The sequence below is a fragment of the Triticum aestivum genome, chromosome 2B (genome assembly GCF_018294505.1).
Source record: "Triticum aestivum cultivar Chinese Spring chromosome 2B, IWGSC CS RefSeq v2.1, whole genome shotgun sequence".
In the NCBI taxonomy this organism is placed as follows: domain Eukaryota; kingdom Viridiplantae; phylum Streptophyta; class Magnoliopsida; order Poales; family Poaceae; genus Triticum; species Triticum aestivum.
In genome coordinates this window covers 506,529,351-506,546,142 of record NC_057798.1, presented here as the reverse complement: position 1 = coordinate 506,546,142, position 16,792 = coordinate 506,529,351, and the positions used below count along the sequence as shown (strand labels likewise).

At 49.0% G+C, this 16,792-nt stretch overlaps 1 protein-coding gene across 2 annotated transcripts; it reads left to right on the top strand.

The window, feature by feature from the left end:
* The first annotated feature begins 519 nt into the window (after nt 1-519).
* On the top strand, nt 520-11,981 carry LOC123045722 (probable amino acid permease 7). Of its 2 annotated transcripts, XM_044468899.1 has the most exons (8): nt 3,793-3,856; nt 9,501-9,633; nt 9,755-9,988; nt 10,102-10,195; nt 10,347-10,561; nt 10,661-10,794; nt 10,925-11,152; nt 11,268-11,981. In XM_044468899.1, the coding sequence occupies exons 2-8, from the start codon at nt 9,564-9,566 to the stop codon at nt 11,667-11,669; spliced, it is 1,377 nt and encodes a 458-aa protein (XP_044324834.1). In that variant the 5' UTR covers nt 3,793-3,856; nt 9,501-9,563; the 3' UTR covers nt 11,670-11,981. The 2 variants fall into 2 exon arrangements, with proteins under 2 accessions (XP_044324833.1, XP_044324834.1); XM_044468898.1 differs by lacking the exons at nt 9,501-9,633; nt 9,755-9,988; nt 10,102-10,195 and adding exons at nt 520-881; nt 1,022-1,258 and having other exon boundaries at nt 3,763-3,856.
* Nucleotides 11,982-16,792: the final 4,811 nt, after the last annotated feature.

Below are 16,792 nucleotides of genomic sequence, written 5' to 3'. Positions count from 1 at the left end.
GGTGTCCATGGTTGTGGAGGACCTGAACTTCCCAAACAAAAGCGGTTTGTGAGACTTTTAAATGGAAATCATCGGATTTTCATGAAAATCGTGCGGTTTGCTTAAATTTCGTTTAAAATGTGTCCGGACGATTCGAGGTATGCGGTTGTATGCCCGCTCTCGTGGACATGTCCGAGCGTGCATGCGGACGGATACTGTGTCCGTTCTAGGGTTTGGAAATGCACAAAGTCTAGTGTATTTCAGAAAATGCCAAACAGTTTACCACTGCCCGGTAAATCTGGTTTGTTCGGGAGAGATCCAGAATACTCGGCTGCAATCCCTGTCTCGATTGTTCGAAGAACAAAACATGCGTCCTGCAATGATTGTGCTTTGTACATAGTAACATTCACAAAACCAAATTTGGTTTCCGCATACAATCTGGGGCCCACTGGCCCTGAAAGATTCGCTGCAATTACGGAGTGCCCCGCTGTACCTCCGTGTGAATTGACCACAGCGCAATCAGGCGGCGCCAAGTAGCAGCACCTCACCACACCAGTGTGCAGGCCTACACGCGGCGAACACTCAAGGAGCCAGTCACAGCTGAGCCTCTCGCGCATGCGATTCCCGTTAGTACAATAAGCCTCTTTCCTCGTCCTCTCGATCCACCGCCGCATCAGTGCCTCCTCAAATAACAGCTGACCGATCGAGCCACCATTTGCCAAGTTTTCCAATCAGTTCAGTGAGTCTCCGTGATACGATTCCCCTTCCGTGCTCTCCGCCGGCCGGCCGGGAAGGGAGCGGAATTTCCCCGACGATGGCGTTCGGCGAAGGAGGCGGCGATGCCACGGCCCCTCTCATCTCCTCCGACGGGCAGAAGCGCCATCTCAACATCGTCAGGAACGGTGAGCGCCCCGCCCGGACCGAACCTCATCCCCGTCGATCGATCGATCGATCGATTTCTTTGGATCTTTCTCTCCCGATGCGTTTGGTCGCCGATGTGTTGTGACTCGTGACGGTGCCATTGGATTGGATTGGAATGCAGGGAACGAATGGACGGCGTCGGCGCACGTTATCACGGCGGTGATCGGGTCCGGGGTGCTGTCGCTGGCGTGGAGCATGGCGCAGCTGGGGTGGGTGGCCGGGCCGGGCATGATGGTGGTGTTCGCCTCCGTGACGGCGCTGCAGTCCACCATCTTCGCCGACTGCTACCGCTCGCCGGACCCGGAGCACGGCCCGCACCGCAACCGCACCTACGCGCACGCCGTCGAGCGCAACTTAGGTACGCAATCCACGTCCCGCCCGTCCTTTTCCGTTTGTTGGCATTTTTCCTGTCCGACTGTTCCTAATCCAAATCTTCAGACAAGATGATAATTTAGTTAATGAGCGTGTAGCTGTATCCGCTCACTGTTCGCCGCGATTGAGTGACAGTCTGACAGAGACAACATAGCCAGACATTGGGCATCAAGTCATTAAACAAAGATACAGTACCTTTCTTAGGGTATTAAACAAAGCTACATGTGTTACACAAGGGGGCGGGGGCGGGGGGTTATGAAGTCACGTCTCTGTTCTGCTTCTCTTGCTCTGACTGGTACCTATCCAGCCATTGTTGTCTCTGTCACCCATGGCGTTTCTGTACCGTATAATCTTCATTACTTCTGAGACGCCGATCATAACTAGTGGTAGACGATCGATCACCCATGGTGAGACGAGCACCACTGGATATAAGAGATCTATCGAAGAAGGCTCGTGAATCTCGCGGCTGGACCAGGCATTCTATGGAGCTCACTCGACTCACGGAGAGCACGTCAAAAGGGGCGCGAAAACGGCTTGGGGGCACGTGGTGGACGCGCACGTTCCTAATCCAACCTCCCCGCGATTAGGGGCACGAAAACGGCTTGGGGGCACGTGGTGGTCGCAGTACACGAGTTCGTGTTTGGGACTGAGAGCAGGACAGCTGGCTATGGCTAGCGGCAGCGGGACTGGCAAGCAAGGTAGTCGCCGACTCTTTTTTTCCGAGAATGTGCAGCTGCCGCGTGGCGCACCAGTTTGATTGTGACACCAACTTGGTTCACACACCTGGTTCGGCCATAATCAAACGACACACATGTGCCCACATTGTTGGAACCTACTCTATTAGCACCGTGTTTTTGTTTCCAGTACACCTCAGTTTCTAAATGAGTTAATAACACTTTTAGTACATAAACTTGCACGGTGCGTACAAATTCATACATAAAGTTGAAAAATGATACAAAGTAGTCCAACAACTTGTGTTTGAAGTACATTTATATACATTTCCGTCCCTAGTCGTTATCTCCCTGTTAACTCTGCGTGGTCTCTAAGTGTGGGGCCCACCTGTAAGTGGGAAATGTTCTTAAAAAAAAATTGTAAGTGGGAAAAGAGGAAGGAAAAAATAAAGAAGAGTTGTGCTTTGCTCCCGCAAGACTAAAACTCGAGAGTCCGCGACAAGCTACAGATTCTTACTGCTTCAGATGGATATAGTAACTTTATATATCTTTCAGAAGGAAAATTGATCTGAATAAAAAACTATGCACCGCACGCGAGCGACACTTTAGCTTCAAGCAATTGTTTGGCTCACTGGTCCATTGAACCAGGCGTGTTTTTTTTTACAAACCAGGGGTAAAAACCAAGCCGTTGAAGGATATTTTCGAAGTTTACTGATTTCCTTTCCGAGTCCATTCGTGAACGAGAAGTAATGACCAAACGAATCAAAAACCGGCTCAGGCATTTCATCAAACACGTAGAGCGCGGGGTGAAAATATGGGAGAGTTTGACGTACCGGAAGCCGTCTGGTGGCGGCAACTTGGTCGGCAACGGTGTGTGTTGGGGCGTCCGGTGGCGAAGCACTGAATTGGGATGGCGGCGGAGCACCGATACCGGTGGAAGTCCGGTGACGGCAATGCAGAGGAGGGTGAACAAAGAGGAGAAAAGTGTTGCTCAAGCAAGGAGAGGGGATGCCGATATGATCGAATTGGCGCGAACACCAGCGGTCAGTCCTACTTGGCGGGCATGCCCAGGCGCGTCCGGGACTCCTCATATCCGCCCCCATATATGGCCTGATCTGGAGAGTGCCGGTCAGTCCGGACGTTTTGGCCGGATATGGGTAGCACGGTTGGGTGGCCTTTTTTGATCCGGATAGTGCCCAGGCAGCCCGTCCGGACGTTTAGGGCAAGTATGAAGGGTCCGATTATAGATGCTCTCACTAAAGAATACATCCTAATTTATAGTGCCTCAAAAACCAGCTGATGAGCCAGTAGAGGGGTAGTACGTCCGTAAAAATCTGAACCGGGAGTCACGCTGGTTTGGTTTCAAAAATTATATGAAGAAAGAACAAGAACAATTCTATCAATTATATAAGAAGGAGACCATGACAAATTAAACAGCATGTAACAGTTTGTGCACTGGCTAGCCTCTCTATGTCTCTTTGGTTCGAATACCGACGGCTTCACTTGTCAAGTAAATAGAGATAACAGCCTGGACGGAAATGTATGTGAATGTACCTCCAACGCAAGTTATTGTACTATTTTGTGACATTTTTCAACTTTATGTATGAATTTGTACCTGCCGTACAAGTTCATGTACTAAAAATGTAATTAACTCTTTCTAAATGTAAGCCGTTTTAGCAGCTTAAATTGAATTGAACTGCCGTAACGTCTCACATTTAGGAACAGAGGGTGTATACTATAGTACTCCAAATGAGAAAAGTTTAGTTCCTAATGGCTGGTCATTTCTGACAGAAAAAAATCATGCTGTATTATTTGCCAGGTAGCGGCAGCGCGTGGGTGTGCCAGTTGTTGCAGCAGACAGCCTTGTTCGGCTACGGCATTGCCTACACCATCACCGCTTCCATCAGCTTCAGGTACATTACTTTTCTTCTCATTTCATGCCGCTCGTTCTGCAAAACCACATGTTTTTTTACACCTTTTGCCAAGATAGGCCCGGCCGTCTTTTCTTTAAGTGCGAGTGGCTCAGCTGTACTGACTAGTGAGTGTTCGGTTGCTGCCTTGTTTTTTTTTTTCGACCGTCGCGTTCGCCTACCAGGCTCCCCAGAAAGGCCGGCCACGCAGTTCCACCCTCGGGCCATCCCATTTTCTTTTTCTATTGAGGAAAACAGGCCATCCCAGCATGTATGGATTGGGCCATCTCCAGGCCCAAAGTGGCCTCGAGTAAGTAAACAACTATGGATTGGGCCGGTAGGAGCTTAGCCCGTTTCCAAATGTCTGCTCTACAATTTCTAATTTCTAATTTGCCTAAAAAAAATGCTCTGCAATTTCCATCAACGTACACATCAGTGTTCTCTCCCCGCACTGGCGTTCTGGCCGTTTTCCCTGGATGCCATTATCAACTTGTCGCCTCCGGGTTGTCACGATCTATCTGGTGCTTAGCATGCGCGAGAATGTCGTGCCGAATTTGGCCGGAAGGGTTGTTTTTGGACCGTCAAGTCAACAAAGCAGTTCAGAAAAACCTACTGTACCACCCCAGCATGTATATCTGCAAGCTTGCACTAGCAGCGGTAGGCTCCCCGAAAGTCCAAATACTCGGACTCTATCAGATCAAGCCAAGACTGACGCCTCCTAGTGACCAACTGACCACTAGCACGTTCCTGAGTATGGCGCTTGCAAGAGAGTGACCGTGGAAATGGTACCAATTCAGTAAAATTGTTCGGTATTGATATCAAGTATGTACGTACTTTTAATTAAAATTTGGTTAGGTGCATCAAATCGAGAGGTCTTACTTTCTTTTGGGGGTAAAATACGTAGAATTTAAGGGACTGCCCATATGGTACCCGAAAACGTTGTTTGCATCGGCCACTTTTCTGAGGACCACTAGGTCTTGATCCAACGGCTAGAAATAATTCAGGCACTGTTCATTCTTAACCTCATATTCTTTCTCCTCCGTGCAACCGCCGGCCTCCGCCCCCCTTGGTCGGCGGGCGGTGCCGCGTGTCGCCACATCGTCCCGCCTTCCCCTCGGCCTCCCCCCATCGTCGTGCTAGCTGTCGCCCCAGCGCCCCCCTCCCCCCCCCTCTCTCCCGCGTGCACACACACGCGCGCACTCATGGCAAGTTTTGGACTCGCTCCCGCCAGCTTCCACTTTTGCACAGCTCGGCCTTGCCGTCGCCAGCGCTCCCCATGCCGTCCTGACCTTTGGCCTCACGCCTCATGAAAAAAGTGATTGTCGCACCTAGCATTTAACAGACACGAAAAATTTTATCAATCACTTAGGGCATCTCTAACAGCAATCCACAAATTTCCTCCCGCATCCGTCCGCGAACAAGGGGGCCAGCCCGCGCGCATGGATGCTGTAGGATGCCATCTAGCCGCATACATTTCAATCCACATTTAAACAAACCGGATGAAATTCATGCAAAACAGCCGATATTCATCAAAACTCAGATAGAAAATAGCATAAATCATCCCTACCATAACATGTAAATTAAGTCTATTACAACAATGTTTCAAATTCGACTAGATCTCGGATGTCCAACAAGTTCTTCATCAACGGATCATGTCGTTCCACACATACTCACCCTTAGCTTCATCTAACAGCGTATGCACGTAAATAGTTGTCCCCATGTGTTGTGCTACACCACGACAGCATGTGCGGGCTACATATAATGTGTAGACCAACATTGAGTGAATAAATAATCAACAAGTTGAGCAATAGGAAGCAAAACTTATGATCTCATCCTCTGCCGTGTGCAATGGCCACCTTGCCTCGAGCTAACGAACCACGTTGCAAAACTTGGTGACGCTGATCTGGATAGTGTGCCAACGATACGATAATGACCTCACGTTACATGGTTGAATGATGTACATGTCGTAGGACGCAATGTGCTTTCGTGCGTGAAATGTTTGTGCACTTGCTGCCAGAAGGCCTCCCCTTTGCTCATGCCTATGAAATCCGCGGATAGGGCCAACCACACATCGCACAACAACTCAGCATCCATGGTCGAGTAGCTCACCACCTTTCGTACTCTAAAAAACAACATAGCATTTGAAAATAAAGCTCAATGGCATTTGATCGAACACCCGCTGAGCGTGGTGTCCGCCATGAAGATAGTCGACCGGGGGGAGTATACCTGGATATAAATGTCTCCAGGGTGGACATCTCCGTCGTAAAGACGAGCGGGCGTGTCGGTGCTGGTTGCGGACGTCCGACATGTCTCTGTGGCGGCCGAAGAGGTACAACAACGACGATAGATGTGGAGGGTGCGGATGGAAAGTAAGGGGAGAAGGGGCGCAGTGGAAGGTTGGGTGGGTCGGGGGTGTCGAAGTCATACGTTTCAGGTGTCCGGACTCCCGCAAACCTCCCCCATTTTGTCCCCAATTTGTGGGAGAAAACGTGTCCGGACCGTCCCGCGAATCAATACAAGCCCGCGTTTGATGGCTTCCACGGTTCGAACGGATGCGTGCGGTTTGTGGGTCCGCTTTGAAGATGCCCTTATACTCTTGTGTGTCAATTTATATTGCTACTTTAGCCATTTTTCTTAAGCATTCTTCAACATTTACACAGCACCGTGGCATTTTCATGATCATGCATAATTATTGACACATTGACTATAAAGCATGGAGACAAGATCATAAGCGATTGTGTGATAGACATGGGCAGTCACTTGCGGCCAAATTGTAGCATAGCATCCCACGCGGAAATGTCTTTCTATGCTCGAGTATGGTCCTAAGAGCATCTTCAGTCGTGTCCCCAGAACGGCCTCCCCAGGAGTATTTTTTGCGTCGGCGCCGAAAAAATGGCCCAGTCGCGTCCCCAGGACGCGGAATTCCGCCGGCTCGGCCCGTTTTTGCGCCCGACGCTCGCAGGCTGAACCCGGCGTACTGGGGGGCGTTCGGGGGCTCCGGCGTAAGGGAAAAGCGTTCCTAGGGTCACATTGGCAGGCGAAGAGTCAAGCCATCCGCCCAGATTCGCCTCCTACCCCCCGTGCTCGGCCGCTACTCTGTGCCACCCTGCCGATCCCGGCGTCGTCCACCGCCCACAGCAGCTAGGGGGGCCATCTCCTGCCGGGAAAAAGAAGGGGTTTCGTCGAGGCAGCCTCTTCGCCGCCGTCCGGTCACCTTTTCCGGCGTTCCGGCTGCGCAGGGCCTGTACACCGGCGGGCTTGCGCCCACCTCGCCCTCAAGGTGTTTGGTGAATTGCCCGGCCCGGTGATGGACTTCGAAGATGAGGAGGCGCTCGCGGTGTTGCTGGATGAGGAAGCCCACGCCGACGTCCAGGAGCAAGAGCTTCTCATGGTGCTCGCCGCCCTCGTTGGCCTGCTGGCGAGCAGTGAAAAGCCGCGGCGAGGTGGCTTGGCGCTTGGGCGGGTGAAAGCAAAGAACCGGCATCGTCTGGAAGGCTACTGCATGCTCTACTCGGACTACTTCGCCGACGCTCCATTGCACGGTGAGAAAACATTTCGGCGTCGTTATCGGATGAGCCGAAAGCTTTTCCTCCGGATTGTGAATTCCATCCGGGAGTTCGACGGCTACTTCAAGTGCAAGAAGGATTGCACTGGCACACTTGGATTCATCTCGATCCAGAAGTGCATGACATCTATGAGGATGCTTGCATATGGAGCTCCCGGTGATTCACTCGATGACTATGGGCGCATGGCCGAGTCCACCACCAGCGAGTGTTTCTACAAGTTCTGCAGGGCAGTGGTGGCAGTGTTTGGACCGCAGTACTTGCGAACACCCAATGCGGAAGACACGGCTCGGATCTTAGCACAGAATGAAGCTAGAGGATTTCTTGGGATGCTTGAAAGCATCGACTGCATGCATTGAAAATGGAAGAACTGCCCATTTGCTTGGCAAGGGTTGTACAAAGGCGCCAAAGGCGGTTGCAGTGTGGTGCTTGAGGCAGTGGCCATACAGGACCTCTGGATTTGGCACTCTTTCTTTCGGATGCTAGGAACTCACAATGACATCAACGTCCTGCAGTGCTCCTCAGTCTTTGCCAAGCTTGTTGAAGGTCATTCTCCTCCGGTGAACTTTGAGGTCAATGGACGGCAGTACAACAAGGGATACTATCTAGTTGATGGCATCTATCCGAGATGGTCGACATTTGTGAAGACCATCTCAAACCCTGTGCCAGGAGGCAAGAACGTCTGGTTTGCGAAGGTTCAGGAGGCTTGCAGGAAGGATGTCGAGCGGGCATTTGGTGTGCTCCAATCTCGATTTGCTGTTGTCCGGTTCCCTGCTCAGACCTAGTCAAAAGATCAAATGTGGGAGATCATGACTTGCTGTGTCATCTTGAACAACGTGATCATCGAGAGCGAGTAGGAAGAGCCAATGTTTGACTGAACCATATTACAAGTAGGGTCCTCTTGTCCAAGTTGATCACCAGCTACCGGCAAACTGGACTGACTACCTCAATATGCGTCAGGAGATCCGAGACCCACAGGTGCATCAAGAACTGCAACACGATCTGATGGAGCACTTATGGAGGCTCAAGGGCGAGGCCGGGAATGACGCGTGATGATGAAACTTGAGTTTTTATTTGTTAAACTATATAATTTGTATTGAACTATTTTGTTGAACTATTTGACGGCGTGAACTATTTGTTAAACTATTTGATTTATGTGATGAAACACGCCGAACTATGTGACAAACTAATAATTTCTATTTGTATGTGAAAATTCACGCCGAAACACGGCGAACCACGCGCGAATATGGGCTGATTCACACCGATATCGAACCGTTTTTTGACATAATTGGGCCGAACATTGGGCCGAAATCAGCGCCTGGGGTGACGGCCGGGTGCCGAACCGCCCCAGCGTCGAGTTTATCGCCGGCGCACCCCTAGACTGCTCTTTTTCGACGCTCTGGGAGGTCGAACCGCTGGAGATGCTCTAACCCCTACGGCCCTACCTAGAGGTGCAGTTCAATGGACCAACCGGCTCCACGGGCATTGCCAGCCCACATGCGTTTTCGGACTAAACATAGCCCCTGATTATCTTCAGATCCAAACGCCATCACTACACCGGTCCGGATCCACCAGAGTTTATCCCGCGATCCTTGATCAATCATATCCGCATCCACATTTCCGTCACATTCTTGTTTCAAAAAAACATTTCCGCCCCATTTCGGTCGATACAGAAGATACTCTTATCAGATTCACAGATACTCGCCCAAGCTGACCTGCATATCTCCAGTGATCCGGCTTCACTAATTCGGGCAACGGAGGGGGCGCCGCGGTTTTCGCTCTCGAGAAAAAAATACGGGATCCGCGTCCAAAAGAAGCGGACAAAATCGCGATGGCGATGGCACCAAAGATTCACGCACTGGTCAGCGGAGGCTCACCGGCATGGCGATGTCTGTCTCGTCTCGTCTCCGCTCCTTCTCCACCCGCTCGCCACGAACCAGACAGTCAAAACCGATTGAGAAAGGAGCAACCTACCCGCTACGTCCCCGCGGGACCCACACACCCACAGCCGCTACGTGCTCGCTCCGGTCGTGTGCCGCCGTATAGCTCCGCGGTTCTTGGCTGAACCCCATTAATTTTCCCAGTCTCTTCCCCGGCAAGCGGCGCGAATCTTGGCTTAGGGCGAGCCTCTGCGCGGTGCCGGGGCAATGGCGGTGCAGCACTCCCTCCAGGTGATCGACGGCCGGTGCGACGACGACGGGAGCCCGCCCCGGACCGGTATGCATGGCGGCACCTCCTCCTAACACGCGATGCGCGGTTGCTTATTCGTTTGCTTACTCTGCTGCTGCTGCTGCTGGCCCGGCGACCGGCGTGTCCTGTCGTGGTGTTGCTGCTGCAGGGACCGCGTGGACGTGCGCGGCGCACATCATCACGGCGGTGATCGGGTCTGGGGTGCTGTCGCTGGCCTGGGGCGTGGCGCAGCTGGGGTGGGTGGCCGGACCGGCGTGCATGCTGTGCTTCGCGCTCGTCACCTACGTCTCCGCCTCCCTCCTCTCCGACTGCTACCGCTGCCAGGACGCCGAGAAGGGGCCCAGGAACCGCTCTTACATGGACGCCGTCCGCTTCTACCTCGGTACTACTCTAGCATCAGCAGTTCAGCATGCAAAGCCTGTTCCGTTCCATGAGCTTGTGCCTGTGCTGTGGTATTGTGATTTGATCGGTGCATCACTGTGGCAACGTACTCAGGCAAGAAGCAGACCTGGGCTTGCGGCTCGCTGCAGTACCTGAGTCTGTACGGCTGCAGCGTTGCGTACATCATCACCACCGCCACTAGCATCAGGTAGCCGCCGCCTGGCCGCCTCGCCGGTCATCCATCAGTTGCACTGCAGCGTCGGTCGAGCAAGAAACTATAGTGAACTAATTTTGTGCTCGTGGTACGTCGTGGCGTTCGGTTTACAGCCATACTAATTCGATCGTTTTGCTTGCTGCAGGGCGATTCTGAAGGCCAACTGCTACCACGCTCACGGGCACGACGCGCCCTGCAGCTTTGACGGCAGCTACTACATGCTCATGTTCGGGGGTGTGCAGCTCCTCCTCTCCTCCATACCGGACTTCCACGACATGGCGTGGCTCTCCGTCCTCGCCGCGGTCATGTCTTTCTCCTACGCCTTCATCGGCCTCGGCCTTGGCCTCTCCAACACCATCTGTAAGTGTTTCCCGGACCCGGCCAGCCAGTCAGATTACGTAGTTGCTTATCTCAGTATGAACGTTGAAATCACACAGAGCTGACACGGTTGTTCTTCAGCTAACGGTGTCATCAAAGGAAGCATAACGGGTGTCCCAATGAAAACCCCTCTCGCCAAGGTATGGCGCGTCTCACAGGCCATCGGCGACATTGCGTTCGCGTACCCGTACTCCTTGATCCTCCTAGAAATTCAGGTAATACGTCCACTCCTTAGTAGCATCCTGTCTTTTTAGAATTGCTTATTTGGTAGTACTGTCAGTAAACCAGTGAGCACAATGACACGTTGTTTTGTTTCGCTCGTGCATGTGCCAATACATACTGTAGGACACCCTCAAGTCGCCACCGGCTGAGAACAAGACGATGAAGAAGGCGTCCATCATCTCCATCCTGGTCACCACCTTCTTCTACCTCTGCTGTGGCTGCTTCGGCTACGCCGCCTTCGGTAACGACGCACCGGGGAACCTCCTCACCGGCTTCGGCTTCTACGAACCCTACTGGCTCATCGACTTCGCCAACGCCTGCATCATCCTCCACCTGCTCGGTGGCTACCAGGTACTATTACTACCCAAAACCCTGAAACTGAAACTTCTTCAGGCTGGTTTTATTACAGAATGAAATGAAAAACACGAGCAGAGCTCTGAACTGATACGAAACAAAACGAATGCAGGTGTACAGCCAGCCGATCTACCAGTTCGCAGACAGGTACTTCGCGGAGCGGTACCCGGGGAGCGGGTTCGTGAACGACTTCCACACGGTGAAGGTGCCGCTGCTGCCGCCCTACAGGGTGAACCTGCTGCGGGTGTGCTTCCGGACGGCGTACGTGGCGAGCACGACGGCCGTGGCGCTCTTCTTCCCCTACTTCAACGAGATCCTGGCGCTGCTGGGCGCGCTCAACTTCTGGCCGCTGGCCATCTACTTCCCCGTGGAGATGTACTTCATCCAGCGGAAGGTGCCCCGCTGGTCCACCAGGTGGCTCGTCCTCCAGGGCTTCAGCACCGTCTGCCTGCTCGTCAGCGCCTTCGCGCTCGTCGGCTCCATCCAGGGCGTCATCAGCCAGAAGCTAGGCTAGTACAATATATATGTGCTCACGATAGAGAGATTCCCCTTCCGGTTGGAACTGGGTTGCTGCTTTTCCAGTAGTGTAATGGCTATGGAGAATGTCACTACCGTGTTATAGCGACAGGGGAGCATTAGGTTTCTCCCTCCGTGGCGATGAAAACAACGAAGTACAAAGCATCTTGTATCTGCACGAGCAGGACCGCAGTGGCACGCCGTTTTCAGTGCCTTTCTTTCTGGCTTGTGCATTGGACTGAAACCTGTACACATGTTAGATTAGATTTGCCAGGTCACTTGAGAAGAATGTTGGGATGATTTTCCATAAGTACTTCATGTCTGCATCTAATAACTGGTTCAGACTGCCTGCTCATCCAGCATGCATAAAACATGCGCCTGCAGGGTCGACTTTACTGAAATGATGGGAAAGAACATGATCCAGGGGGGGTTCTTGGGATTGCTTTGCCTGCCCTTGGTGTGCTTGATGACAAGGGTCGCAGAATAAAGTAGCAGCCTCATCTCAAGAGTGTAATGGCAGCGCGACGCATATAAATGGTGCTACAGTACTGCTGGCGGTGTAAAGATCCTTGTAAAATAACTACGCCAAGAGTAGTCTATCATCCGGAACCGTTCGGTTCTCTTGGGTTGGAGGCTTGGAATACTTTCTGATAAGACACTCTATGAAAAAACGATAAGAGCATTTACAACCACATTTGCCTAATTTAGCCCCTTATATGTCTACACACAATTTGAGTTCACCCCTTTTATGTTCGTTGTTTACAACCATCCCCTCATTTCTTACCCCCATATCCATACAAATTCATGTAGTGTTGATCACGTAAAACCAAATCCATACAAAGCATACATTAAAAGTTCAGCATATTGCATCGGACAACCAAAAGGGACCACAATTCATCACCGTATTCTACTAAAACTAAACTATTAATAAATTTAACTCGAAAATGAGAAGATTCATCGCTTAGCCTTGCCCTACCCCTTGCCATCGGCAGTGGTACATGGTCAAGATAGCGGCAGTGACACATTTATGGGGAATTGAGGGTTATGGTTGTAGATGCTCCTTTGGCAAGTGCTAGGGTGCTGCCTAGGTGGGGAGTGATCACACTCCTGTGGTGTGGGACTTTGATGTTGACCATAGGCCAAAAAGTAGCGGTTTTAAATTTAAGAAATGGTGGATTACCAAGCCTGATTTTAAAGATTTGGTAGTAAAAGCCTGGACTAGCAGGTGTAATAGCAATAAGCATGTGGATATCTGGCAGCACAAGGTGAGGACATTTCGAAAACTGGCCAGCGGCTGGAGTAGGAATATAGAGGATGCCCTTAGAAGAGATAAGAAAGAGCTGAGAGTGGAGACTTATCTGATAGTGATAGAATAAGGATGGATGAGATCCTTAAAGAGTTACATGAGGTCTGGGATGTAGAGGAAATTAAAGCTAGGCAAAGGTCTAGAGATAGAGACATCTTGGAAGGGGATAGGAACATAGCTTATTTTCAGGCTGTGGCTAACCAAAGGAGGAGGAAAAAAGTTATTCATGTTCTGGAAGGTGATGAAGGTCCAACTAGTGATAACAAAGGGATGCAGAAAATAGCAGTAGATTACTAGAAAAAGTTGTTTAGTTGGGAACCTAGACCAAACATAAATCTCCAAGAGGACTTCTATAATGCCTCTGAAAAGGTGACCATAGAGGAAAATGCAAAACTAGCAACTTCCTTTTCTGAAGAAGAGATTAAAGCTATCGTTTTTGGATCTTATTCTGATGGGGCACCTGGGCCTGATGGGGTCCCTTTTATGTTTCATCAAGTTTTATGGGATGTGGTGAAGGGAGATTTGATTAGAATGTTTAATGCCTGGTTTGAGGGTGATCTTGATTTGTTTAGGCTTAACTTTGCTATGATTACCTTGATCCCCAAAGCGAATGAAGCAATAATTATCAATAAGTTTAGGCCTATTAGTTTGCTTAATTGTTGCTTTAAGATTTTGACAAAAGTCTTGACTAACAGGTTGGTTGTGATCATGGGAAGACTGATTTCAGGCTTCTAGTCTGCCTTTGTAAGGGGTAGATTTATACTAGAGAGTGTTGTAACTGCCCATGAGATTGTACATGTTGTGCATTCCTCTGGCACACAGGGGTTGTCTTCAAGATTGATTATGAGAAAGCTTATGATAATGTTAATCTAGATTTCCTATATGTGTTGCTAGCTATTAGAGGGTTTGGGTCCAAGTGGATAGGATGGATTAGAAATATCACACAGGGTGGCTTTGTTGGAGTAAGCTGAATGGTGAGGAAAGTGATTTCTTCCTCGCTGGAGAAGGATTGAGGCAGGGGGACCTTGTAGCCCTTCTAGTTTTCAAACGGATGGTGGATGTTTTCTCTAGGATGCTAGTTGAAGGTTCTCATGATGGGCTAGTTCAAGGGCTCCGCCCTGAGTTAGTTCCTGGTGGAGTGATGTGTCTACAATATGCTGATGAGACATTGTTGTTCCCGGAGAAAAATAGTAGAATAGCACTGAACCTAAAGTGGATTCTGACTTGTTTTGAACAGGTCTCTGGTATGAGGATTAACTACCACAAGAGTTCCCTGGTTCCAATTAATGTGGAAGCTAGGGAATTGAAAGAATTTGTAGATATCTTTCAATGTGTAGTTGGGGATTTCCCCATTAAATATTTAGGGATCCCACTCCATTTTGACAAATTAAGTAGGGAGGATCTCCAAGTCCTTATACATAAGATTTTGGCAAGGATTGCTAGGTGGAGAGGTAAGCTCCTCTCCTACCTAGGCAAAATCACCTTGATCAAATCTTGCCTAGCTAGTATTCCTTTGTATTTACTGTCCTTATTCAAGTTTCCCAAGTAGGCTCTGAAATTGATCAACTCACACATGGCTAACTGCATGTGGAGTGACAGTGAAGGTGCTCACAAGTTTCATCTTGCCAACTAGATATCCATCTGCATGGAAAAGGAGTTTGGTGGGATGGGTGTGTTAAATTTGCAAGATATGAATGTTTGTCTTATAGGAGCTTGGGTTAAAAGATATGTAGCTGGGGAAGGTTCCTCGTGGAGGAAGATAGTTGATAGTAACTATAATACAAGAAACCCAAATATTCTCTGTTGTCATGGTTCTCACCCCTCCCAGTTTTGGAAAAGTTTCCTTTGGGCTTTACAAGCTGTTATGGTGGGTTACAAGTGGTATGTTGGCAGTGGTAAACTACTAAGGTTCTGGGAGGATACCTGGTATGGGAATGCCCCTCTGGCTACCTAATTTTGGGATTTATATATCCTAGTTAATGAGAAGAATAGAACCATCTCAGATTTATGGGATGGACATGAGCTCAAATGTACCTTTAGAGGAACTTGTTTGATGAACTCATGCTTCAGTGGTTTGATCTGATTAATATCCTCAAGCTTACCAAATTTAGCTAGAAGGAGGACTCTTTGATTTGGAAATATGAGTCTAAAGGGATCTATTAATCTAAATTTCTATATGGTGTTGTTATTTTTAGAGGGGTTCAACCTGTTTATTTACCTATTGTCTGAAGTGTCAGAGTACCGCCTAGAACTCAAGGTTTCCTGTGGCTTTTTCACAGAATAAGATTATGACTTGTGATAATCTTAGGAAGCATGGAATAGCCAAGCCTCTAGAATGTGTTCATTATAAAGAACTGAAAACAGTTTATCATCTGTTCTTCATGTGTATTGTAGCTAGAGTGGTTTGGTTAGAGGTTGAACTGGGGTTCCATACCTCACTTAATGATTTTGAGTCAATTGTTAAGAAATGGATTTGCAACAAAAGATTCTTAAACTTGAATGTAGTGAGTTCTGCAGTCCTGTGGGGACCACATGGAACTTAAAAAATTCAACAGTCTTTAATAGATGTTCCTGGGTGTCTATGAAATAGGTCTTTGGTTTGGTTTTCCACTACGTAAGAGATTGGACCAAGCTGTTTCAAGATCTCCAGGGGGCCTGATGCAAGAGTTTTAAGACTTGATTTCAAATTGCTTGAAGGACCCTCTGACGCTGGAATCGGGTTGAAGGACTGCCGCAAATGGCTTGGAGACGCTTCTGTTGGAAATATGCCCTAGAGGCAATAATAAAGTGATTATTATCATATTTCTTTAATCATGATAAAAGTTTATTATTCATGCTAGAATTGTATTGACCTAAAACTTAAATACATGTGTGAATACATAAACAAATACCGTGTCCCTAGTAAGGCTCTACTAGACTAGTTGATCAAAGATAGTTAAGGTTTCCTAACCATAGAGATGAGTTGTCATTTGATAAGGGGATCACATCATTGGTAGAATGATGTGATGGACTAGACCCAACCATAAGCTTAGCATTATATTGTTTAAGTTATTTGCTATAGTTTTCTTCATGTCAAGTATCTGTTCCTTCGACCATGAGATCATGCAACTCCCGGATACCAGAGGAATACCTTGTGTGCTATCAAATGTTACTTCGTAACTAGGTGATCATAAAGGTGCTCTACAGGTATCTCTGAGGGTGTCTGTTGGGTTGGCATGGATCGAGACTGGGATTTGTCACTCCGTTTGACGGAGAGGTATCTCTGGGCCCTCTCGGTAATACAACATCACAAGAAGCTTGTAAACAATGTGACTAAGTAGTTAGTCATGGGATCTTGAATGACAGAACGAGTAAAGAGACTTGTCGATAACGAGATTGAACTAGGTATGAGATATGGACGATCGAATCTCGGGCAAGTAATATACCGACGGACGGAGGGAACTGCATATGGGATTAACCGGATCCTTGACATCGTGGTTCAAACAATAAAATATATTCATGGAATATGTAGGAACCAATATGGGCATCCAGGTCCCACTATTGGTTATTGACCAGAGAGGTGCCTCGGTCATGACTACATCATTCCCGAACCCGCAGGGTCACATGCTCAACGTTCGTTCACGCTAGAGTAGTATTGAGATATTTGATGATTGGTAACCGAATATTGTTAGGAGTCCCGGATGAGATCCTGGATGTCACGAGGAGTCTCGGAATGGTCTAGAGGTAAAGATTTATATATGCAAAGTTGTTTTTAGGGTTCCAGAAAAAGTTTCAGTTTTTTGGTATTGTACCGGGAAGCTTCCAGAAGGTTCCAA

Excerpts from the sequence above, each read along its gene's own strand:
- LOC123045722 (XM_044468898.1), top strand. The coding sequence starts at position 794 with ATGGCGTTCGGCGAAGGAGGCGGCGATGCCACGGCCCCTCTCATCTCC. Across the intron at positions 1,259-3,762 it reads CGCCGTCGAGCGCAACTTAG|GTAGCGGCAGCGCGTGGGTG; the intron begins GTACGCAATCCA and ends ATTATTTGCCAG. Across the intron at positions 10,562-10,660 it reads TGGCCTCTCCAACACCATCT|CTAACGGTGTCATCAAAGGA; the intron begins GTAAGTGTTTCC and ends GTTGTTCTTCAG.